This window comes from Abramis brama, assembly GCF_963993115.1.
Source record: "Abramis brama genome assembly, chromosome: 1".
NCBI classification, from domain to species: Eukaryota; Metazoa; Chordata; class Actinopteri; order Cypriniformes; family Leuciscidae; genus Abramis; species Abramis brama.
In genome coordinates, this window is record NC_139963.1 from 43727139 (window position 1) to 43744922 (window position 17784).

Here is a 17784-nt window from a genome sequence, read left to right on the forward strand (position 1 = left end):
ACAATGTAACATGTTTTCAACTGATGTAGATGTAAACAACAAAGATAGTTTCTTAATATGGAAGTGAATTGTGCCATGTGTTCGTATGACATATACGTTCCATTTTTAAAGCTCAAGCAACATAGTTTGCTACCTTAAAAGGAAGCTGCTCTGTAATGTATATAAGCTCAACCTTACTGTACCACCTCAGAGAAACAAAGGCATGAGGCAGAGAAACAGAGGCATGAGGGCAGAGAAACTTAAAGGTCCCGTTCTTCGTGATCCCATGTTTAAAACTTTAGTTAGTGTGTAATGTTGTTGTTGTTGTTAGAGTATAAATAATATCTGTAAAATTATAAAGCTCAAAGTTCAATGCCAAGCGATATATTTTATTTAACAGAAATCGCCTACATCGAACGGCCCGTTTGGACTACATCCCTCTACTTCCTTCTTTAATGACGTCAGTACACAGTAAAATCCCCAGTGTTAAATTAACACTCCTCTGTGTACATATGTGTCCACACTTCAGGGTGTTAAAAATTAACACTGAAGCAGTGTTGAAGTTAATGAGATAATTAAGTTAACACTGAAGAAGTGTTGAAGTTAATGAGATAATTAAGTGATTAATTAAGTGATGATTGGCCATTAGTGGTGACACCTGATGATAACAAGCAGACTCACTGAAGGAAAGAGAAAAAACAATAACAGAAAAAAGAGAAACACAAGAACTACAACTGACTTCGAGTCATTACACATTGTTGCACTTATTATTACCAGTTTGACTTTATTTCTGTCATACATCGACAAAAGTTCTTGAGATTTAACAGAAGTTTAGACGGTAATGTTTTATGGAATTTTTCTTTTCAAGTTACCATTTTGGTGGTCAGCGTTTGCTTTAGTTGGGCTCTTGACCCTTTTCATTTTTTAATATTAGTTTTTCTCTGATTGCTACAACTCTGTGTTTATAAAGCACATTTGTTACTGCAAGAGAAAACATGACCTGCTCACAATATGTTTTAGTGATAAAAACATTATCATGTAGTAACCTTATTCACTAATGCCATTCAGAGTCTAAATTTTTGACTATATGCTTGATGTCTTGTTTTAGTATTGGTGATTGTAGCTCTGAGATTCTACAATTTGAGATCCAACAGCAATATGAAACATTTTGAAAATACTTTGTGCAAAGTGGTTATTGTGTTTAAACACACAGACATCAAGAATCAGCATATGAATCTCAACAATGGTGACAAAAAACAAACTAGTGACAAACAGATCAACTCTGAACATCACAAAACAAGTTACTAAAGTCAGAACAAAACAATAGCAAAATAAAAGCCAACAGAAAAAAACAATGAAAATTACAGGACAATTCAGCTGCATAATTTATTCATGCTGCAATGCATGATGTCAGCCATTGATGCGTTCTGATTGGTGGCTCCCATCATGCACTGCAACATTAAGCGTTTGTTTGATTGTCACCATTGTTGAGATTCATATGTAGATTCTTGATGTCTGTGTGTGAATTTAAAACCTTCAGTTTCCTAAAACATTGCTGGAAGTAACTACTGTAGTGAAAAATTAATAAAACATTTAGATAATCAGTTTATAATGACGGGTGCCATCAGTAAATCAGGTCACTAGTAATTTCATCATCAAAACATAACCAGGGCTGCAGTTCCAATAGCATCTTAAGCCTAACTTGATCACAGACCAACTGCAACAAATGGTCTATACACTGTAAAAAATAAAACGGTGTTTTATTCAGTAGAGTTGATATTTTTAGTATTCCAGACAGGAAAATGTGTATTAATATAAATGTATGCAGAAAACCATGTTAGACCAATGTTTTGCATATCAATGATGTGTAAACATGTTTTTGAGAATAAACTGAACATAGAAAACGTATTAAGCACAACAGCCAATTAGAATGCGAAAAGCGCATGCGCATGTTGTCTGACATCCGGGGTTTCAACATGGATCTCAACGCGGGCTTTCCTCTCCCTCGAAGTTGTCTTTCTCTCATCTGCAAGTTATCCAGTTAGGACTATCGGGATTGACGGCGTAAAAGTAAGTATTAAATTACGTTTTGAAACTACACTTTAGTTGTGGAATGATTTAGAAGAATTGGATGATTTTCAAAAAAAGCATTTAATCGAAAATATTTCGTCAGAAGATGTGCTAGTTTGAATTGCACTGCCATCGTTGTAATACTAGCAACCTAACTTAACATCCCACCAATTTTTTTTTCGGTGTAGAATTCCACCATTAAAGTGTGGTGTTCAGATATTATACCTATGTGGCCAGAAATATATTGTAGCCTATTGTTTCAGTACATTTCGTGTAAGTTAATTGTACCACATTCTAAGTTGATGAGCTAAACTTGATGATGTAGTCATGCCTGTCTATCAAGAACTAGAACATATTGTCTAACTTGCAGCTAGATGCTAACAGCAGAGGTGGTTTAGAAATCATAGTACTAGACTAAGTTAGCTAACTAGCACGAAATCAAGGATCTTTGGTAACAGTTAGCCCAGCATCCAGCTATTTTGTTCGGAGTAACCTATGTTATATGGCTAGTGAAGATATTTTTTCAGCTAACTTGTCATTGTAATATTCTATTAGTGGTTTTACTCTTAATCTGATTTACACCTTAAAACATGATTAATGGCCTTACATTTTGGTTATGGTATATATACTTTTATGGAACTAAAATCACATTATTTACTTGTAAAAAATGCTATGGAAACACACTTTATTTAGCTAAAGTAAACTGGCATTTTAATTATTTCCTTGAATGAACAATATAGCCTCCGGCTTGATGTAACCTAAGCAGTTTTTTTGCATTGTGTGGGTCCTATGTAATATTTTGTATTATGTAATATTAAGTCTTTGAATGTCATAATTATATGTTTCAGGTGAGAGAATTGGCACCACATGCATTGCAAGTTTTGCGATTATTCCGCAGACCAAGACAGTCTCATCAGACATCACCAGCTTAACCACAGAAGACCAAACCATTGGCCGTGTGTTCACCCCAACTGTGTGTGTGTCTTCAAAACTCAAGGAGCTTTAAGGTCACATCTTTCAAGAAATCATCGCAAAGGTGCATCTGTTCACCATCAATCTAATTATACATTCAAATGTGAATGTTGTGATTTCCAAGAAATATGTTCTGAAAGAGATTTTTTTAAACATCTTGGAAATCACCTTAAAATTCAGGAAAGTGTTCCTTGCCCGTTCTTAGGTTGTGAGTTTAAGACAAACACATATTCAACATTCAACTCCCATAAATGTAGGAAACACAAACATTACACATTGAAAGATTTTAGAACTGTGATTCAGCCTGTTGTGATTTCTGGAGATGACATTGCTGATGAAAGTGTAGGTGATGAAAGTGTGGCTTCAACGTCCTTTCAAGATGATGTGTTGAGGGAAGACAGAGTAGGTCATTGTGAGTATGAAACAGTAGAACACAAAATTGCAAGTCTTTTCCTTTGTATGCAGACTGTTTTACACGTCTCAACCCAGCCAGCACAGCCATGTGGGGCCCAAATGGGTTTGACCTGGGCTATCTAACTGGGACCCAGCCAGTTTTGTCCTCGGTTTCCATGTAGGCCCCACATGGGTTTGCCCAGATGAAATGAACACTGCTTAGTGTGCACAGTACAGGCTGTTTAATGTAACACTGAATCAGTGTTGGAGGTAATGAGATTATTAAGTGATTGAATAATGATTGTGCATCATTGATGAACACCTGCTGTTAACAAGCAGAATCACTGAAGCAAAGAGAAACACAATAACTACTTCCAGCCACAACCTTGGATGAAATCAACTGAAGATAAAATACATTACATCTCTCAAGATCTGATTAAACAGCTCCACAAACAGCATTACCAGCTTCACTTATTACTAACCAGACTGACTTTATTTCTGTCAGACGTCTACAGAAAAGTATTAAGAAGAGGTTTAGATGTTGATTACTTATTTGAAAGTAATAGTTTGATTTGATGTTACCACTGTGGCGATCCGTGTGTGCTTTAGTCAGGCTCTTGACTTTTTAACATTAGTTTTTCTCTGGCAGCTGTGTCTGTTTGTTATGGCGTGAACAGCAAGAGAAAATATAATCAGATGCTGTAAGCTGATTGATGATAAGAGTATAATAATCATCATGTAGTGGCTTAGCTCATTGATTATGTGTGAGGTTTATATGGATAGTATGTTATTCATTTTGTTTTATTGTTGTGATTCTACAGCAAGAGAATAATAGAATTTAATCAAAACGTCAAATGATTTTTAACACACCATTTACATATTTTGGGCTCCTGTGAGATTTATTCGCACACAGACATCAAGATTCAGCATATGAATCTCAACAATGGTGACATGCTTCATGGTGCAATGCATTCTGGGAGCTATGGATAAGTTTCGTATGATGCACTCAGAATGCATTGCACTATGAAGCATGTCACCATTGTTGAGATTCATATGCTGATTCTTGATGTCTGTGTGCAAGTAGATCTGTCAGTAGTCCAACATGTGTAAATTGGGTTTTAAAAATAATTTGATGTTCTGATTTAACTGTGCTAGATCTCTTGCTGTAGAATCAAAACAATAAAACAAAATGAATGACATACTACCCGTACAAACCTTACACAAAATATCAGCGAGTTAAGCTACCTCATGATGATTATACTCTTATCATCAATCAGCTTACAGCATCTGATTATATTTTCTCTTGCTGTTCTCGCCATAACAAACAGACACAGCTGCCAGAGAAAAACTAATGTTAAAAAGTCAACAGCCTGACTAAAGCACACACTGATCGCCACAATGGTAACATCAAATCAAACTATTACTTTCAAATAAGTAATCAACATCTAAACCTCTGTTAATTCTCACTAAGAACTTCTGTAGATGTCTGACAGAAATAAAGTCAGTCTGGTTACTAATAAGTGAAGCTGGTAATGCTGTGGAGCTGTTTAATCAGATCTTGAGAGATGTAATGTATTTTATCTTCAGTTGATTTCATCCAAGGCAGTGGCTGGAAGTAGTTCTTGTGTTTCTCTTTCATTCAGTGATTCTGCTTGTTAACAACAGGTGTTCATCAATAATGCACTATCATTATTCAATCACTTAATTATCTCATTACCTCCAACACTGATTAAGTGTTACATTAAACAGCCTGTAGTGTGCACACTAAGCAGTGTTCATTTCATCTGGGCAAACCCATGTGGGGCCTACATGGAAACCGAGGACAAAACTGGCTGGGTCCCAGTTAGATAGCCCAGGTCAAACCCATTTGGGCCCCACATGGCTGTGCTGGCTGGGAAGAAGCGCAGTTCAACGAATAGTTGAGGAAATTCGGGATATATTGACATGCACAAAATTCCATGCCTTTCGCTCCGTAGCAGAGGTTATTGAAAAACACAATATTTCAACCGAAGGCACTCTGGTTGGGGAAATAGTTGATTCTTTATTTACATCCACCCCATTAGTAACTACAACCTCTGTGAAAGGCTGTCTATCTACTGACCACCGAAGAAACTTATATTTCAAACAAAATTTTCCTCTGATTGAGCCTGTAGAATATCTGTATAGACAGGGCAATAGGAACTCATTTGTCTATGTACCATTGGCATCAGTGCTAGAAAATCTTTTGAGACGCTCTGATTTTTCAGGTGCATTAGTTTTCAGACAGGAAAGCTCACCAGGTGTTTACAGGTCTTTCCAGGATGGTCAGTACTTCAAGCTGAATAGTGCTTGCCTTGGTGAAGATGTAGAAATCAGCTTAGCTCTGTACATCGATGAGTTCGAAGTGTGCAACCCTTTAGGTACATCCAGAAAGATCCACAAGGTAGTTGCAGTGTATTGGGTCATCTTAAATTTACCAGCAAAGTTCAGGTCAGGTCTGACATCCATTCAGTTGGGAGTTTTAGGGAAAAGTGTTGATGTCAAGAAATTTGGGTATGACAGATTTTTAGAGCCACTGATAAAGGATCTAAAGCATGTTGAGCAAAATGGGGTGTTTGTGGAGGCTTTACAGAGGTCTGTTGGAGCAAAGCTGTTCTGTGTCTGTGCAGATAATCTTGGAGCACATGGCTTAGCAGGGTTTCAAGAAAGCTTCACAGTAGACAAGTTTTGTCGTTTCTGTTTGGTCAGTCACAGTCAAATAGGTACTATAAAACCAAGAGAATTCCCTTTGAGAACTATTGAGCAGCACAATAGGTTTGTGGATGACATAAAGCAAAACCAAACTCTTACGAGTGTAAATGGGGTAAAACAAGAGTGTGTGTTAAGTAAGCATTTGGCTTCCTTTCATCCTGTGACAGGATTTCCCCCAGACATTTTACACGATTTTTTTGAAGGGGTCATTCCAGTGGAATTGTCATTGTGCCTCAAAGATTTAATTTCTAAAAGATTTTTCACACTTGACAAGCTTAATCACAGCATCAGTTCATTCCCATACAAGAACACTGACCAAGTCAACAAACCAAAGATCATTACTAAAGCAGCCCTCTCAAAGGGTACTATTGGGGGCAATGGGCATGAAAATTGGGCGTTGTTGCGATTACTTCCCCTCATGGTTGGTGGTTGTGTTCCAGAGAATGAACCATCATGGGAAATATTAATGGATCTAAAAGAGATCGTTCAGATTGTTGTCTCTGACAAATTCACAGAGGAAACATTAAGCTATCTTGCATTCAAGTTATCAGATCATCACTTACTACTTACAACCACATTTCCTAATTTTGTGTTGAAGCCAAAACATCATTTCATTGAGCACTACACACACCTCATACGCTGTTATGGTCCGTTGGTGGACCTCTGGACCATGCGGTTTGAATCAAAACATGGTCTCTTCAAAAGAGTTGCCCGTAATGTGCATAATATGAAGAATGTGCTGATGTCTTTAGCTACGAAGCATCAGCAGTTGATGGCATACCATTTGGATGGGCAAAGTGTCTTCAAGTCAGACCTTTACATTGACAAAGTCAGAGCTGTTCAGGTGGGATCTTTGGACATTGCACAGAGATCTGCTGTGTTAAGAAAATTCCCAGATGTGGAAACAGTCTCTGTCACTCGTAAAGTGCAATTCTTTGGAACAGAATATGGTCAAGGCATGATCATCACAGCTGGGCAATGCTATGGTCAGCCACAGTTTTTCAAGATTTTGAGCATTTTAGTTGATGCTGACAAAGTGTCATTCCTATCCAAAAAGCTTGTAGCATGGTACCTTGAACATTATAGGTCTTTTCAACTTGATGACAGCAGCTATGGTGAGGTCATCGTTCTTGATATGAATGACTTGAATCATTACTATCCTTTGACAGCCTACTCTGTTGGAGGAAAGCTCTGGGTGACCCTTAGAACACATTCGCGCTGAGAGAAAATGGTGAGCTATCTTAAGATTTTTTTCAATGTCAATTGATGAAGATATCAAAATTTTACTCTAAGCTAAAAGTCATTGTTGTTGTTTCTTTGTAGGCTTTGCTACTCCGTGTTGTGGTTTCTGATGATGAGGCACGGCGTGTTCATCTTTCACAAGTGCCAGAGTCAGTGGATGCCCTTATAGACGTGCTAAAAGAAAAGCTACAGCTACAGGGAGACTTTACATTACAATTTGAGGACCCTGATTTCGCAAACGCACTTTGCACTTTGTCAAACATATCCGAACTACCCCATGATCGTGCAGTTTTGCACATTAAGTGGAAAATTGCATCCCAGCCTGACAATAGTGATAGTCAGTCCCTTGGATCCATATCGTCGTTGGATACGGCAAGCTTAAATTCTCCAGTGCACACCTCAACTAACCCCTCACCAACCACTTCAGGGAATTTGCGCAGCACTTCAGTTTGGCCTTCTCCATTTACTATCCCCCCTCTGTCTCATGATGTGGAACTGAAATTAAGAAAGGCAAATGAAGCTTATGAAAAGACCAAAACAGGGATTGATGTGACAAGAGACATAAAGACGGACATTCTGGACAAAATTACTCAAGTGACTTTTGACATTACGGCATATCCTAGGCCTCATGAAGTCGAATCCATTGCTGTCGCTTTGATATCCAAGTACCCGTGCCTCAAAGAGAATGATGGCAATGGTTATGAGGGATGGTTGACCAGCATTAGGAATAGGTTCAGTAACTTCAGAGCAAAGCTCCGAGTGGCTGGTTGCAGTGAAGTCTCTATCAATAGCAAATCCAAGGGAGACGGTGACATGACATACACTCTGAAAAGGGCTAAACGTGGTGAAATTAACCATTGTCCTAACCATCCAAATGAACATGATGATGCTTCACTTGAGGAACAAAGAATGCTCTTGGTGGAAGCATCAAAGAAAGCCCGAGTAGATGACTCACTTATCAGAGTGAAGATGGACCTGACATTCTCCCTCAGGAGAAGGGAGGTAGTTGAGGAGCAACCCATGGTCATGGTGATACAAAATCGATGGCCTGCTTTATTCTTTAAAGAACAGGTATGTTTTTTACAAAGCTGACAGTAATGTTTTTACTCTTGTCATTTAAATAGCTGTAAACTTTCATTTACATGGTAATATTCAGAGCAACACTATTGCTTTACTCACTGTTCTTCTGTACATGTTAACAGATTGGTGAGGAGTTTTTTCGCATCACCAATAAGAACTTACTGGGGACATTTAGAGCTGCAGTGGAGAAATACACTCCGAAACTCCTTCGGCTCTACCGTTCCCGGAAAGCATCCTTTGGAAAGGACCTAGAACACATCCTGATGAAGCTTGATGATGAGGTATGAGTTATAGTAGAGAAAATACCTCTGCTCACTGAGGTGAATGTTTCTTTGTCTGATATAAAGACATTTTTCCCGTCTTTTTTGATAGACCTCTAATATTATCCGGCACCGCCAGGATGCTGCACTCAGAGGACTTCCCATTTTTCTCTGTGAGGAACCTGGACAACTTTTCAAGCAATGTCTTGTAAGTGTCAATTATCATAACAGAATAACCACTCATCATTCCAGAAATACATGGAGAAAAAAGTAACATAGAAAGATGGGATGGAAGAAGATTGCCTCAGCTACTAGTGAACACACAGAGCACACAGTGAATCGAACCTGCAAGCCTTCGATTACAAGCCCGAACCCCTAGCCAGCAGGCCACGGCTGCCCCATTACAATTACAAGATGAAGATGATGTGTGTGTTTTGTGTTGTGTGTTGAAAATCACCTTTTAATGTTTTGACATCTCTATTATAGGAAACTGATCCAGATGATGTGGCCGTAAAGGGAGTGGCTGTGGGGGTGCTTTATGTCCTCGAGGACTGTGCTGTGGAAACCTCCTCTCCAAAGGTGCAAAACATTTCATTGATTGTGGAGGAATCTGTAGTTCTACAGGACATCGCTGATACTCCCACTGCTGTGGCATACCTTTTTGGCCTTTTATACGCCCTCAACATTTCCTACCCAAAACATCTCAAGTACACTTTTGATACTCTACAGAGCGTCTTTATGGAAATGGGACCTAAATGCACAAAGCGTGTCCGATCGCTTAAGAACAAACTAGCATTGTGAAATACTGGAAAATGAGGCCAAGGGCAATTTCTGTATAGGCCAATAGTAATATGAATGTACTGTTCTTATTAAGTAGCTCATGTTAACAATAGTTTGCACCTTCATGTGTGGTTGATTTCAATGTTTTGTTTTTTTGCACAAATGCAAGAGACACTTATGGCATTCTTAAGGATATCGTTAGGATATCTTTCAAGTTTTTTGTTTTGTTTTTTGGTGTATGGTGCTTACAGTACCATACAATATCCCAGATCTCTCCTGCCTTGGCCTTCTCTTCTGTTTTGCTCCTTGGCAACTCTAATGCTGATGGACTCTTCTAACCAAATGTTCAAACTTCCACACATCCCAAGAGGATTGGTTACAGTTGCTCAATAACCATCATAATACATGCATAAGATCATCACAGACAAACATTTACATTAAACACACAATCATATGCACACAGCCTAAAAAAACACCATATTTTATTTTGTATCATGATGCTCTAACGTAATGCTGGATGGGCTCTTTTAACCAAAATGTTTTTGAACTTTTCGCATTGCCCAAACAGTAATTCTGTGTAAGTTTCAGGTTTTTGTGGACGTATTTGATGTCAAATTTTATGTGTATTAATAGTTTTTCATTTATGGTGGTTGTGTTGATTGCATATTTACACTTTTCACATTTTAATTGTAATTTGACCTGTATAGGCCCATGTTTCTGAGCCCCAGAAGTTCTGGATTGTAAACCTCTTAAATTGGTATCCTTTCTGTGGTTTCATTTTGGAGTTATATGGTATGTCATTTGACATGCATTTATAGTTCTTGTATGTTGGTTACAATGGTAACATTTACTCCCAACACGTTTTCATGTTCAGCTACTGTGAATTACGGCTGTTAGGGCTATGTTCTGAGTGCCAGAACACTGTGACAATGTCTACTGTGACATTTATCTTAATTGAAAACATTTATGTGGCCTTTCTGTGTTTATTTTTCATTAATATTATTTTGAAGAGGTTTAATTGCATAGTGCCACCTATTTTTTTGTTTTTAATCAGTAAAATACACCCTTGGTCACAGTGAAATAAAATACTTGAAATGTATGACATTGTTTGTTATGGATTTATTTTAGTTTGTGAATTAAAAAAAAATATGTAGGCCAAAGGAAAATAAGTGAGTTTCCAGTATAGTGGAAAGAGAATCAATATATTCTTGATAAACATTTTCTAGTGCTGTGAACGAGGCTATTGACTGAGCAAACATATATTCATTGGTAGAACGAGGAATTTAAAGTGCTGTTCATCAACAGAACTAAGTAATATTAGTAAGGACAACAACATTATTGTTGTTGGGGTAATCACATGGCTAAAGCGCTGTCCCTTATCAGAACTAAATAATATTAGTAAGGACAACAACGTTATTGTAATTGGGATAATTACATTGCTAATCGTTGGGAAAACATAAAAATGTGAATGCAATGTGTTGCCTTGAATTTTTCAATATTAGCAATGATTTTTTTTTTACAGTGTACAATCAAATTAGACTTGCGATGCTTTCGGGAAACACAGCCCAAATCATAGTTTCTCTTACCACAACACATATGCTGTATAAGCACAGAGTTGGAGCAGCCAGAGAAATACTAATGTTAAATAGTAAAGGGTCAAGAGCCCAACTAAAGCAACCACTGACCACCATAATGGTGACATGAAACAAAACATTCCATAAAACATTACCGTCTAAACTTCTGTTAAATCTAAATAAGACTGTGTGTACACTGTTAATTATTTCACTGTAAATTTACAATAAATTGCAGGTTACCAGTTGCATGACTTTCACAGTAAGTTACCGTATCATTTTTACAGTAAATAATTGTGAAATGACAGCTGTTTACTGTGACTTCACAATAATTATGCCGTCATATTACTGTGATTTAGCAGTAAGCTGCTGTATAATTACTGTATTTTACTGTGCAATTACAGTTAGTCTATCGTATTACTGTAATTTAACAGTAAGATGCTGTAGAATTACTGTATTTAACAATGTCTATACTGTGATTTAGCATAAATGATGGACCAAACAAAACTGATAAAAACAATGGTTTAACTTTTATTTTTTAGAAGAAAAATACATTTTAATAACAGGAATAAACACTGTGTAACATGAATGAACACTGGGTAACATGAATGTCTGTCAATATGTGTGTGAATGTGTTTACTATGTGATAATGGTACTTGAAAAATACAATTTAATAACAGGAATAAACACTGGGTAACAGGAATGAACACTGGGTAACAGGAATGTGTGTCTATGTGTGTGCACTGTGCATATGTTTACTATGTGATAATGGTACTTCAGGAGCTGAAAAGAGAAAGAAGGAGAGAGAGAAGAGAGAGTGAGAGAGGGAAGAAAAGACAAAAAGGTGGGAAAAGAGAGGGTTGCAGGTGTCTCGCTCCTTCCCTTGCAGCTGGCACCTGCATAGTATGGGTTCTGTCCACTATCTACAAAAGATAAGACAAAAAGTTTAAGTTACTCTGTGGTGGACTGGCTACCTGCAAGTATGGTACTCGCATTGTAAAACTAATCCTAACATGTCTACAATTTAAGAAATTACTATTGTAAAACTCATGATAAATCAGATAAATCATGTGAATAGTACTATATCAATTAATATTAAATCAACAAACCAGAGGACTCTCTCCTGTTACTTTTGCTCAGTCCTGTTATTTTTCATATGAGTAACAGGACTGAAAGCAACATGATTGAGGTTAAGCAAAAATTACATGACATGTGTACATAGTAATGCAACTCAGTAAGCCAGTAATGTGATGTAAATTTACACTTAAAACTATTGTAAAGTACGTCTGTAAATTTGACGTTTTTATTCTAACCTATCAATAACCTATAACATTGAAAAGGCATGTTTAATTCAAATAAACGTAAGAACAATGAATTTTAGACATTTTGCAGCCTGTCTAAACTCGTAGAACAGATTAAAGGGATAGTTTACCCAAAAACCCACCCTCATTCCAAACACATTAGCCCTTCGTTCATCTTTGGAACACAAATTAAGATATTTTCTGACTCCTCCATGGACAGCAATTTTATTACCACTTTCAAGGCCCGGAAAGGTAGTGAAGATTGTTAAAATAGTCCATGTGACTACAGTGGTTCAACCTTAATGTTATCAAGCGATGCAAAAATACTTAATAGTGCGGTACGCACAAAAAGTATTCTCGTCGCATCATAGCAATAAGGTTGAACCACTGTAGTCACGTGGACTATTTTAACAATGTTTTTACTACCTTTCTGGGGCTTGAAAGCGGTTATAACATTGCAGTCTATAAGCGGGATCAGAAAGCTCTCGGACTTCTTAAAATTATCTTAATTTGTGTTGAACAAAATTCTTATGTGTTTGGAACATCATGAGGGAGTATAATTAATGAGAGACTTTACATTTTTGGGCGAACTAACCCTTTAATAGCTTAAGTAAACATCTTACTGCATAACTAATTCTAGCTTAAAACAGAGACAGTGTTTCGTTAGTCTGTTCTGAAGTTGGAACACAGCTTACATTAGACTGACATCCATTCAAAGTCAATGAGCTTCCTGATCAGTGTACAGACTTGCTGGTTTATGTGTCCTCTCTGCCTCTTTGATTTTGTACCTGTCTCTGGGTTGATGCCCAAGAAGCACCTATAAACAAAAAGACAGAGAAGAAAGATGTTAGTTTAATTTAAGTGGGATTAAAAAGGTTTCAGTTCCCAGTCATCACCTTCAGTGGGTCACTGCTGTTGCAGTACTGAGCAAAACTAAAGTTAGCTCAGTTTTAACAAGGTGACATTACTTGGATTCAATTAAACAGCAACCATTTAAATAACTTAACAGCAACTGAAAGAAATAGTCACAGTCAAGAATAGTCCTGCAACAAAGTAAGTTAGATGTATGTGATTTACCCAGGCAAAGCATTAGCCAGAGGTGGACAGTAACAAAGTACATTTACTTGAGTACTGTACTTAAGTACACTTTTTGAGTATCTGTACTTTACTTGAGTATTATTTTTTCTGGAAACTTTTTACTTTAACTTCACTACATTTGAAAGACAAATATCGTACTTTTTACTCCACTACAGTTCTGTCAAGGTCCTTGAGTAGAAAGTAACATCAGTCAGTGGATGATTTTGGTTGCAGGGGTTGCATTTTGGTTGGAAATGAAAGTCGGGTTGACGTCAGAACCCTGCATCTGATTGACATCAGAACCCGACGTCAGATTGACGTTGGATATTGATTGAAAATAAAAGTCGGGTTGATGTCAGAACGTCTGTCCAACATTGGAGATCAACGTCAATCTGACATTGGATTCTGACATAAACCTGATTTTCATTTTCAACGTTGGGTTTGGTCTTCTAAATGCGACTTTTGTCACTTTTTTGGAGCACACTAGCTTATAGATAACAGTAAGGCTAACATATTCATACTAAAAGCCAAAAAACTTTAAATAGGGCAATATTTGAGGGAACAGCCATTTGGGTGTCCGAAACCATTGTGGACGTTATTGAGTGCACTTATTCAATCTCACATTCAATCTCACATTCAATCCCACTACTGGAACTGTGTTCTAGAAATAAATTTGATATTGATATGAGGGTAGGTAGGCAGGCGTAGATTCAGAGGCATACGGTACTTTAAGTATTACATACAACAATGCAACAATAATAAAACAATGCATTGACATTTACTTTTGATACTTAAGTATTTTTAAAAAACGAGTACTTCTATACTTTTACTTAAGTAAAAATAGGTCTTTACAACTTTTACTTGTAACAGAGTAATATTTGACCAGTAGTATCTATACTTTCACTCAAGTAAGGAAGTTGTGTACTTCGTCCACCTCTGCAAATAACAGACCAATTGCATGTGTAATATAGGCTTGTCAGGCTTGGTACATCAGAGTCTGTAGAAATGGTTTCTTGAAAAGGAAGAACTGTCAGCTATTCACTTATGTTTGATGAATATCTGCTATAAGAAGTGGTGTCAAGCATGAACGTCAAGTGGAATTGTACACTAAGAATGAATGAATGAGTCACAAATGAGCCACCAAATGAAGAGAAGAGGAATCTATAGCAGTACTTCTTTTAATAAACACAAAACACTGGAGAACACATTGTGCAATGCAAGACAAAGAACTGAATAAACTGAGTGCTATATATGAACAGGCAAACAAAGGGAGCTAAATGAAACACAGGTGAACCTAATTAGTGACTAACAGACTATCATGGTTAACTTGTAGCTCAACATGAGTTCCTATAAGAGCAGCCAAAAGGAACATTCTCTCAACCCCAGGTCAGGACTGCACACGGATTAAGCGTTGTAGTATTTTTGTGACTGCAATATTCAGGCTCCACACGGATTGAGGACAACTTTTCAGCTGTACGGTAATGCACCTTTGCTGTTTTAGGCTTGTTTTTTTTTCTTCTCCATTCCATTTTCTCCATCAACTGACTTGATTTAGTACAACTAAAAAAAGTTAGTTTAAGCAAAAGTATAGATATTGTCTTTTATTTTACCTGTCCTTGTGAAAAATATCAGAAAATCTTAACTTTATATTTAATATTGAATAACATGTAGGCTACAACAGATCAAATTAAGTGTACTTTAAAGCACAACAAAAAGATTTTTAAAACATAATGTACTTTAAAGTAAAACTCTTAGTTTGGCATTACTTTTTTTTTTTTTTTTTTTTTTAAGTGTACATGTACTTAATGTCACTCCTGCCAGCAGAAGCCCTATCATGGCCACCAGAGGGCACTTCTCCCTAGACCTTTTCCATTTCCATAAACCTTTGTCTGGACTCATTTTAGTGTGATTACATCCACCTGTATGTCATTGGTTTGTATCATAGGCACTTTGGCTGGCAGGTGTGACGCTTATGAAAGTGTACGTGTGTACACTTAAGTGGCTTTTTATAATTCATCAGTGTTATTATCTGCAAGTGGACCTACAGGTTTTTTATTTATTTATTTATTATTATTGTACTTTCAAGATACTACAGGTACACATCCAATACCAATAAGTGCATTTCTTATTTTATTATTTTCACAAGGGTACATAGCAATTCAAAAATTATAGAGTTTTCTAGACCGCAACATGGTGTCGGCCCACATCTGGGTGTACCAGATGTGGGCCGGATCTGGTTGCTGTCTGGGTTCTTGTATGGTTTTCTGTTGCAAACTAATCTGGTTGTGCTATTTTATCTAATGCAACTTCCATTCTCAAAGTTCCCTGCAACAAAGCTTTGACCTTTTATCAAAAATATTACATTCTTAAACCAAATGGCATGATTTCACTGAATCCACTCTTCATTGTAGGCTTTAAAGATCAACATGGAGAAAATCATCCTAATACTCCCTCTGATATTGCTGGTGCTGCAAATACAAGGAGGAGAGTTCCACAAACTTCCAGTTTGTTTGCCTGAAGCTCCACAGCCAGAAGTCGTGGAGTTCGACAACACAATCTATGCCACTTGTGAAGTAACTCCCAACCCCAATATGCCACGTAACCAGCCAAAGATCTTTGGGCAAATCCTCTTCAAGCAGGTCTTCCCCGATGGAGATTTAGAAGTGAAAATCAACCTCCGTGGTTTGCCTGCCATCGATCGTCAAGAGCGTGCCATGCACGTCCATCAGTATGGAGACCTCAGTCAAGGCTGCATCACTGTTGGTCCTCATTATAATCCAAACGGCGTTGACCACCCTCATCATCCTGGAGACCTGGGCAACTTTGCTTCCGAGAAAGGAGTTATAAGGCAGTTCCTGACGCTTCCAGACGCCAAGCTCTTTGGGCCTTATTCCATTCTGGGACGTGCGGTGGTGGTTCATGAGAAGGAGGATGATCTGGGAATGGGTTCAGATGAGGAGAGTAAACTCAGTGGGAATGCTGGACAGATAATTGCTCTCGGTGTGATTGGTATTACTACTCCAAGCCTGTGGCAGAAGACTGAAGTGCCCCCCAAGAAAACATGTGGACGAATGCACTGAGAGTCAAAGATGAGGGAGTCGGATCTGGTGGAAGGGCAGATTCAAATAGGATAATCATGATTTTCCTTGTGTATTCTTTGTATGTGTCCTACATTAAAGTATATTTCATAACCTGAACATTCCCATGTTTTTTTTTTTTCTTGGTCTTTTCAGAGGCTTTTTGGCCATAGCTTCCAATAGTAAATGCACTCTTAAAAATAAATGTAGGGTGAATGCAGGCAAAGTGGGCCGTTTAGTTTGATTTACTGTGCTCAATGGGTTAACACTTTAAGAGCATGACAATGGCCTTTAATTAAAGATGCACTATTTCTTTAAATGATACAATGGTTTTGGTTGATGCAATATGACACTGGAGGGTGTGGCTACATCTCAAGGGAGGTAAACAATGAGTCCGCACACCAGAAAATGCTCCTTAGCAATTTTAATGATTGCTCACCACGTGTAACGTTTCGGGCCCAAGCCCTTCATCAGACATAAAAGAACAAGTGGGGAGACACACCTCCTTAAATACAGCCATGCATGATCACATGATCACATACATCCATGATTAATCACATGACCAATCAAGTGAAAAATGCAATTACATCAAGAAAACCGGCACAGCACTCCTTTTATGACTCCTGAATTCAATTAACCACATTGGTGCAGTTAATTAACACAATCTAGACAATGGATCCGAATGCTTCTGCAACTTTTGAGTTCTCTCGAGAAGACTACTCACGAATAATTTTTAAAGACTCACTCTTCAGCGGCTCAACTAGAGAATCTACTGGAGTGTCGTCCAGAACACTGGAGAGATTACAAGAAAGAGAGACACGCTTGTACTTACATGCTGTTACACTCAGCGACTACATGCGGGCAAAGAGAATTCCAAGGGGCCTCAGGATCAACAAAGGTCCTATTATCAGTAAAGACAAGGATACATTCTGCGATCGCTGGAGCGAAATACTTAACAAATGCTCTTTTGACCTAATGGCTCTAACCATCCAAGAAGCGTCTACTAATCTCGCTATAGTGCGCGAGGAGATAACTACGGTCAAACAACAACTAGAGAGTGGGCACACAGACCCAGATAAATACAAACAGCTCCTTGATGAGTGTGAATATCATAAAAATGAGCTGGTCAAAGAAATCACGGCTTTGAAGAAAAAGAAATTTGAGAGAGATGCTGCTGATTACGATAGTGGGAGAATCTATCAATGGAGAAACCCGCCTCCGTGGAGAAGTCGTGGATCCAGGCCTGATAGCG

At 37.8% G+C, this 17784-nt stretch overlaps 3 protein-coding genes across 4 annotated transcripts in view; 2 read left to right on the plus strand and 1 right to left on the minus strand.

The window, feature by feature from the left end:
• LOC311095299 (cytochrome P450 2K1-like) overlaps positions 1-17784 on the minus strand; it is a 66496-nt gene that overhangs the window by 7169 nt on the left and 41543 nt on the right. The window lies entirely within an intron of this gene.
• On the plus strand, positions 1784-10604 carry LOC311095282 (uncharacterized protein). Of its 2 annotated transcripts, XM_084133753.1 has the most exons (7): positions 1784-2049; positions 2898-3085; positions 7314-7375; positions 7468-8457; positions 8589-8747; positions 8839-8934; positions 9213-10604. In XM_084133753.1, the coding sequence occupies exons 3-7, from the start codon at positions 7373-7375 to the stop codon at positions 9525-9527; spliced, it is 1563 nt and encodes a 520-aa protein (XP_083989879.1). In that variant the 5' UTR covers positions 1784-2049; positions 2898-3085; positions 7314-7372; the 3' UTR covers positions 9528-10604. The 2 variants fall into 2 exon arrangements, with proteins under 2 accessions (XP_083989879.1, XP_083989880.1); XM_084133754.1 differs by lacking the exon at positions 1784-2049 and having other exon boundaries at positions 2725-3085.
• On the plus strand, positions 14795-16698 carry LOC311095394 (extracellular superoxide dismutase [Cu-Zn]-like). Its single transcript, XM_084133878.1, has 2 exons — positions 14795-14933; positions 15867-16698. The coding sequence occupies exon 2, from the start codon at positions 15882-15884 to the stop codon at positions 16533-16535; it is 654 nt and encodes a 217-aa protein (XP_083990004.1). The 5' UTR covers positions 14795-14933; positions 15867-15881; the 3' UTR covers positions 16536-16698.

What these genes read in the sequence shown, in the direction of transcription:
- LOC311095282 (XM_084133753.1), top strand. An exon ending in CTTTATTCTTTAAAGAACAG is followed by an intron (nt 8,458 to 8,588) that starts GTATGTTTTTTA and finishes ACATGTTAACAG; the next exon opens with ATTGGTGAGGAGTTTTTTCG. An exon ending in TGATGAAGCTTGATGATGAG is followed by an intron (nt 8,748 to 8,838) that starts GTATGAGTTATA and finishes CTTTTTTGATAG; the next exon opens with ACCTCTAATATTATCCGGCA.
- LOC311095394 (XM_084133878.1), top strand. Translation starts at nt 15,882, where the DNA reads ATGGAGAAAATCATCCTAATACTCCCTCTGATATTGCTGGTGCTGCAA.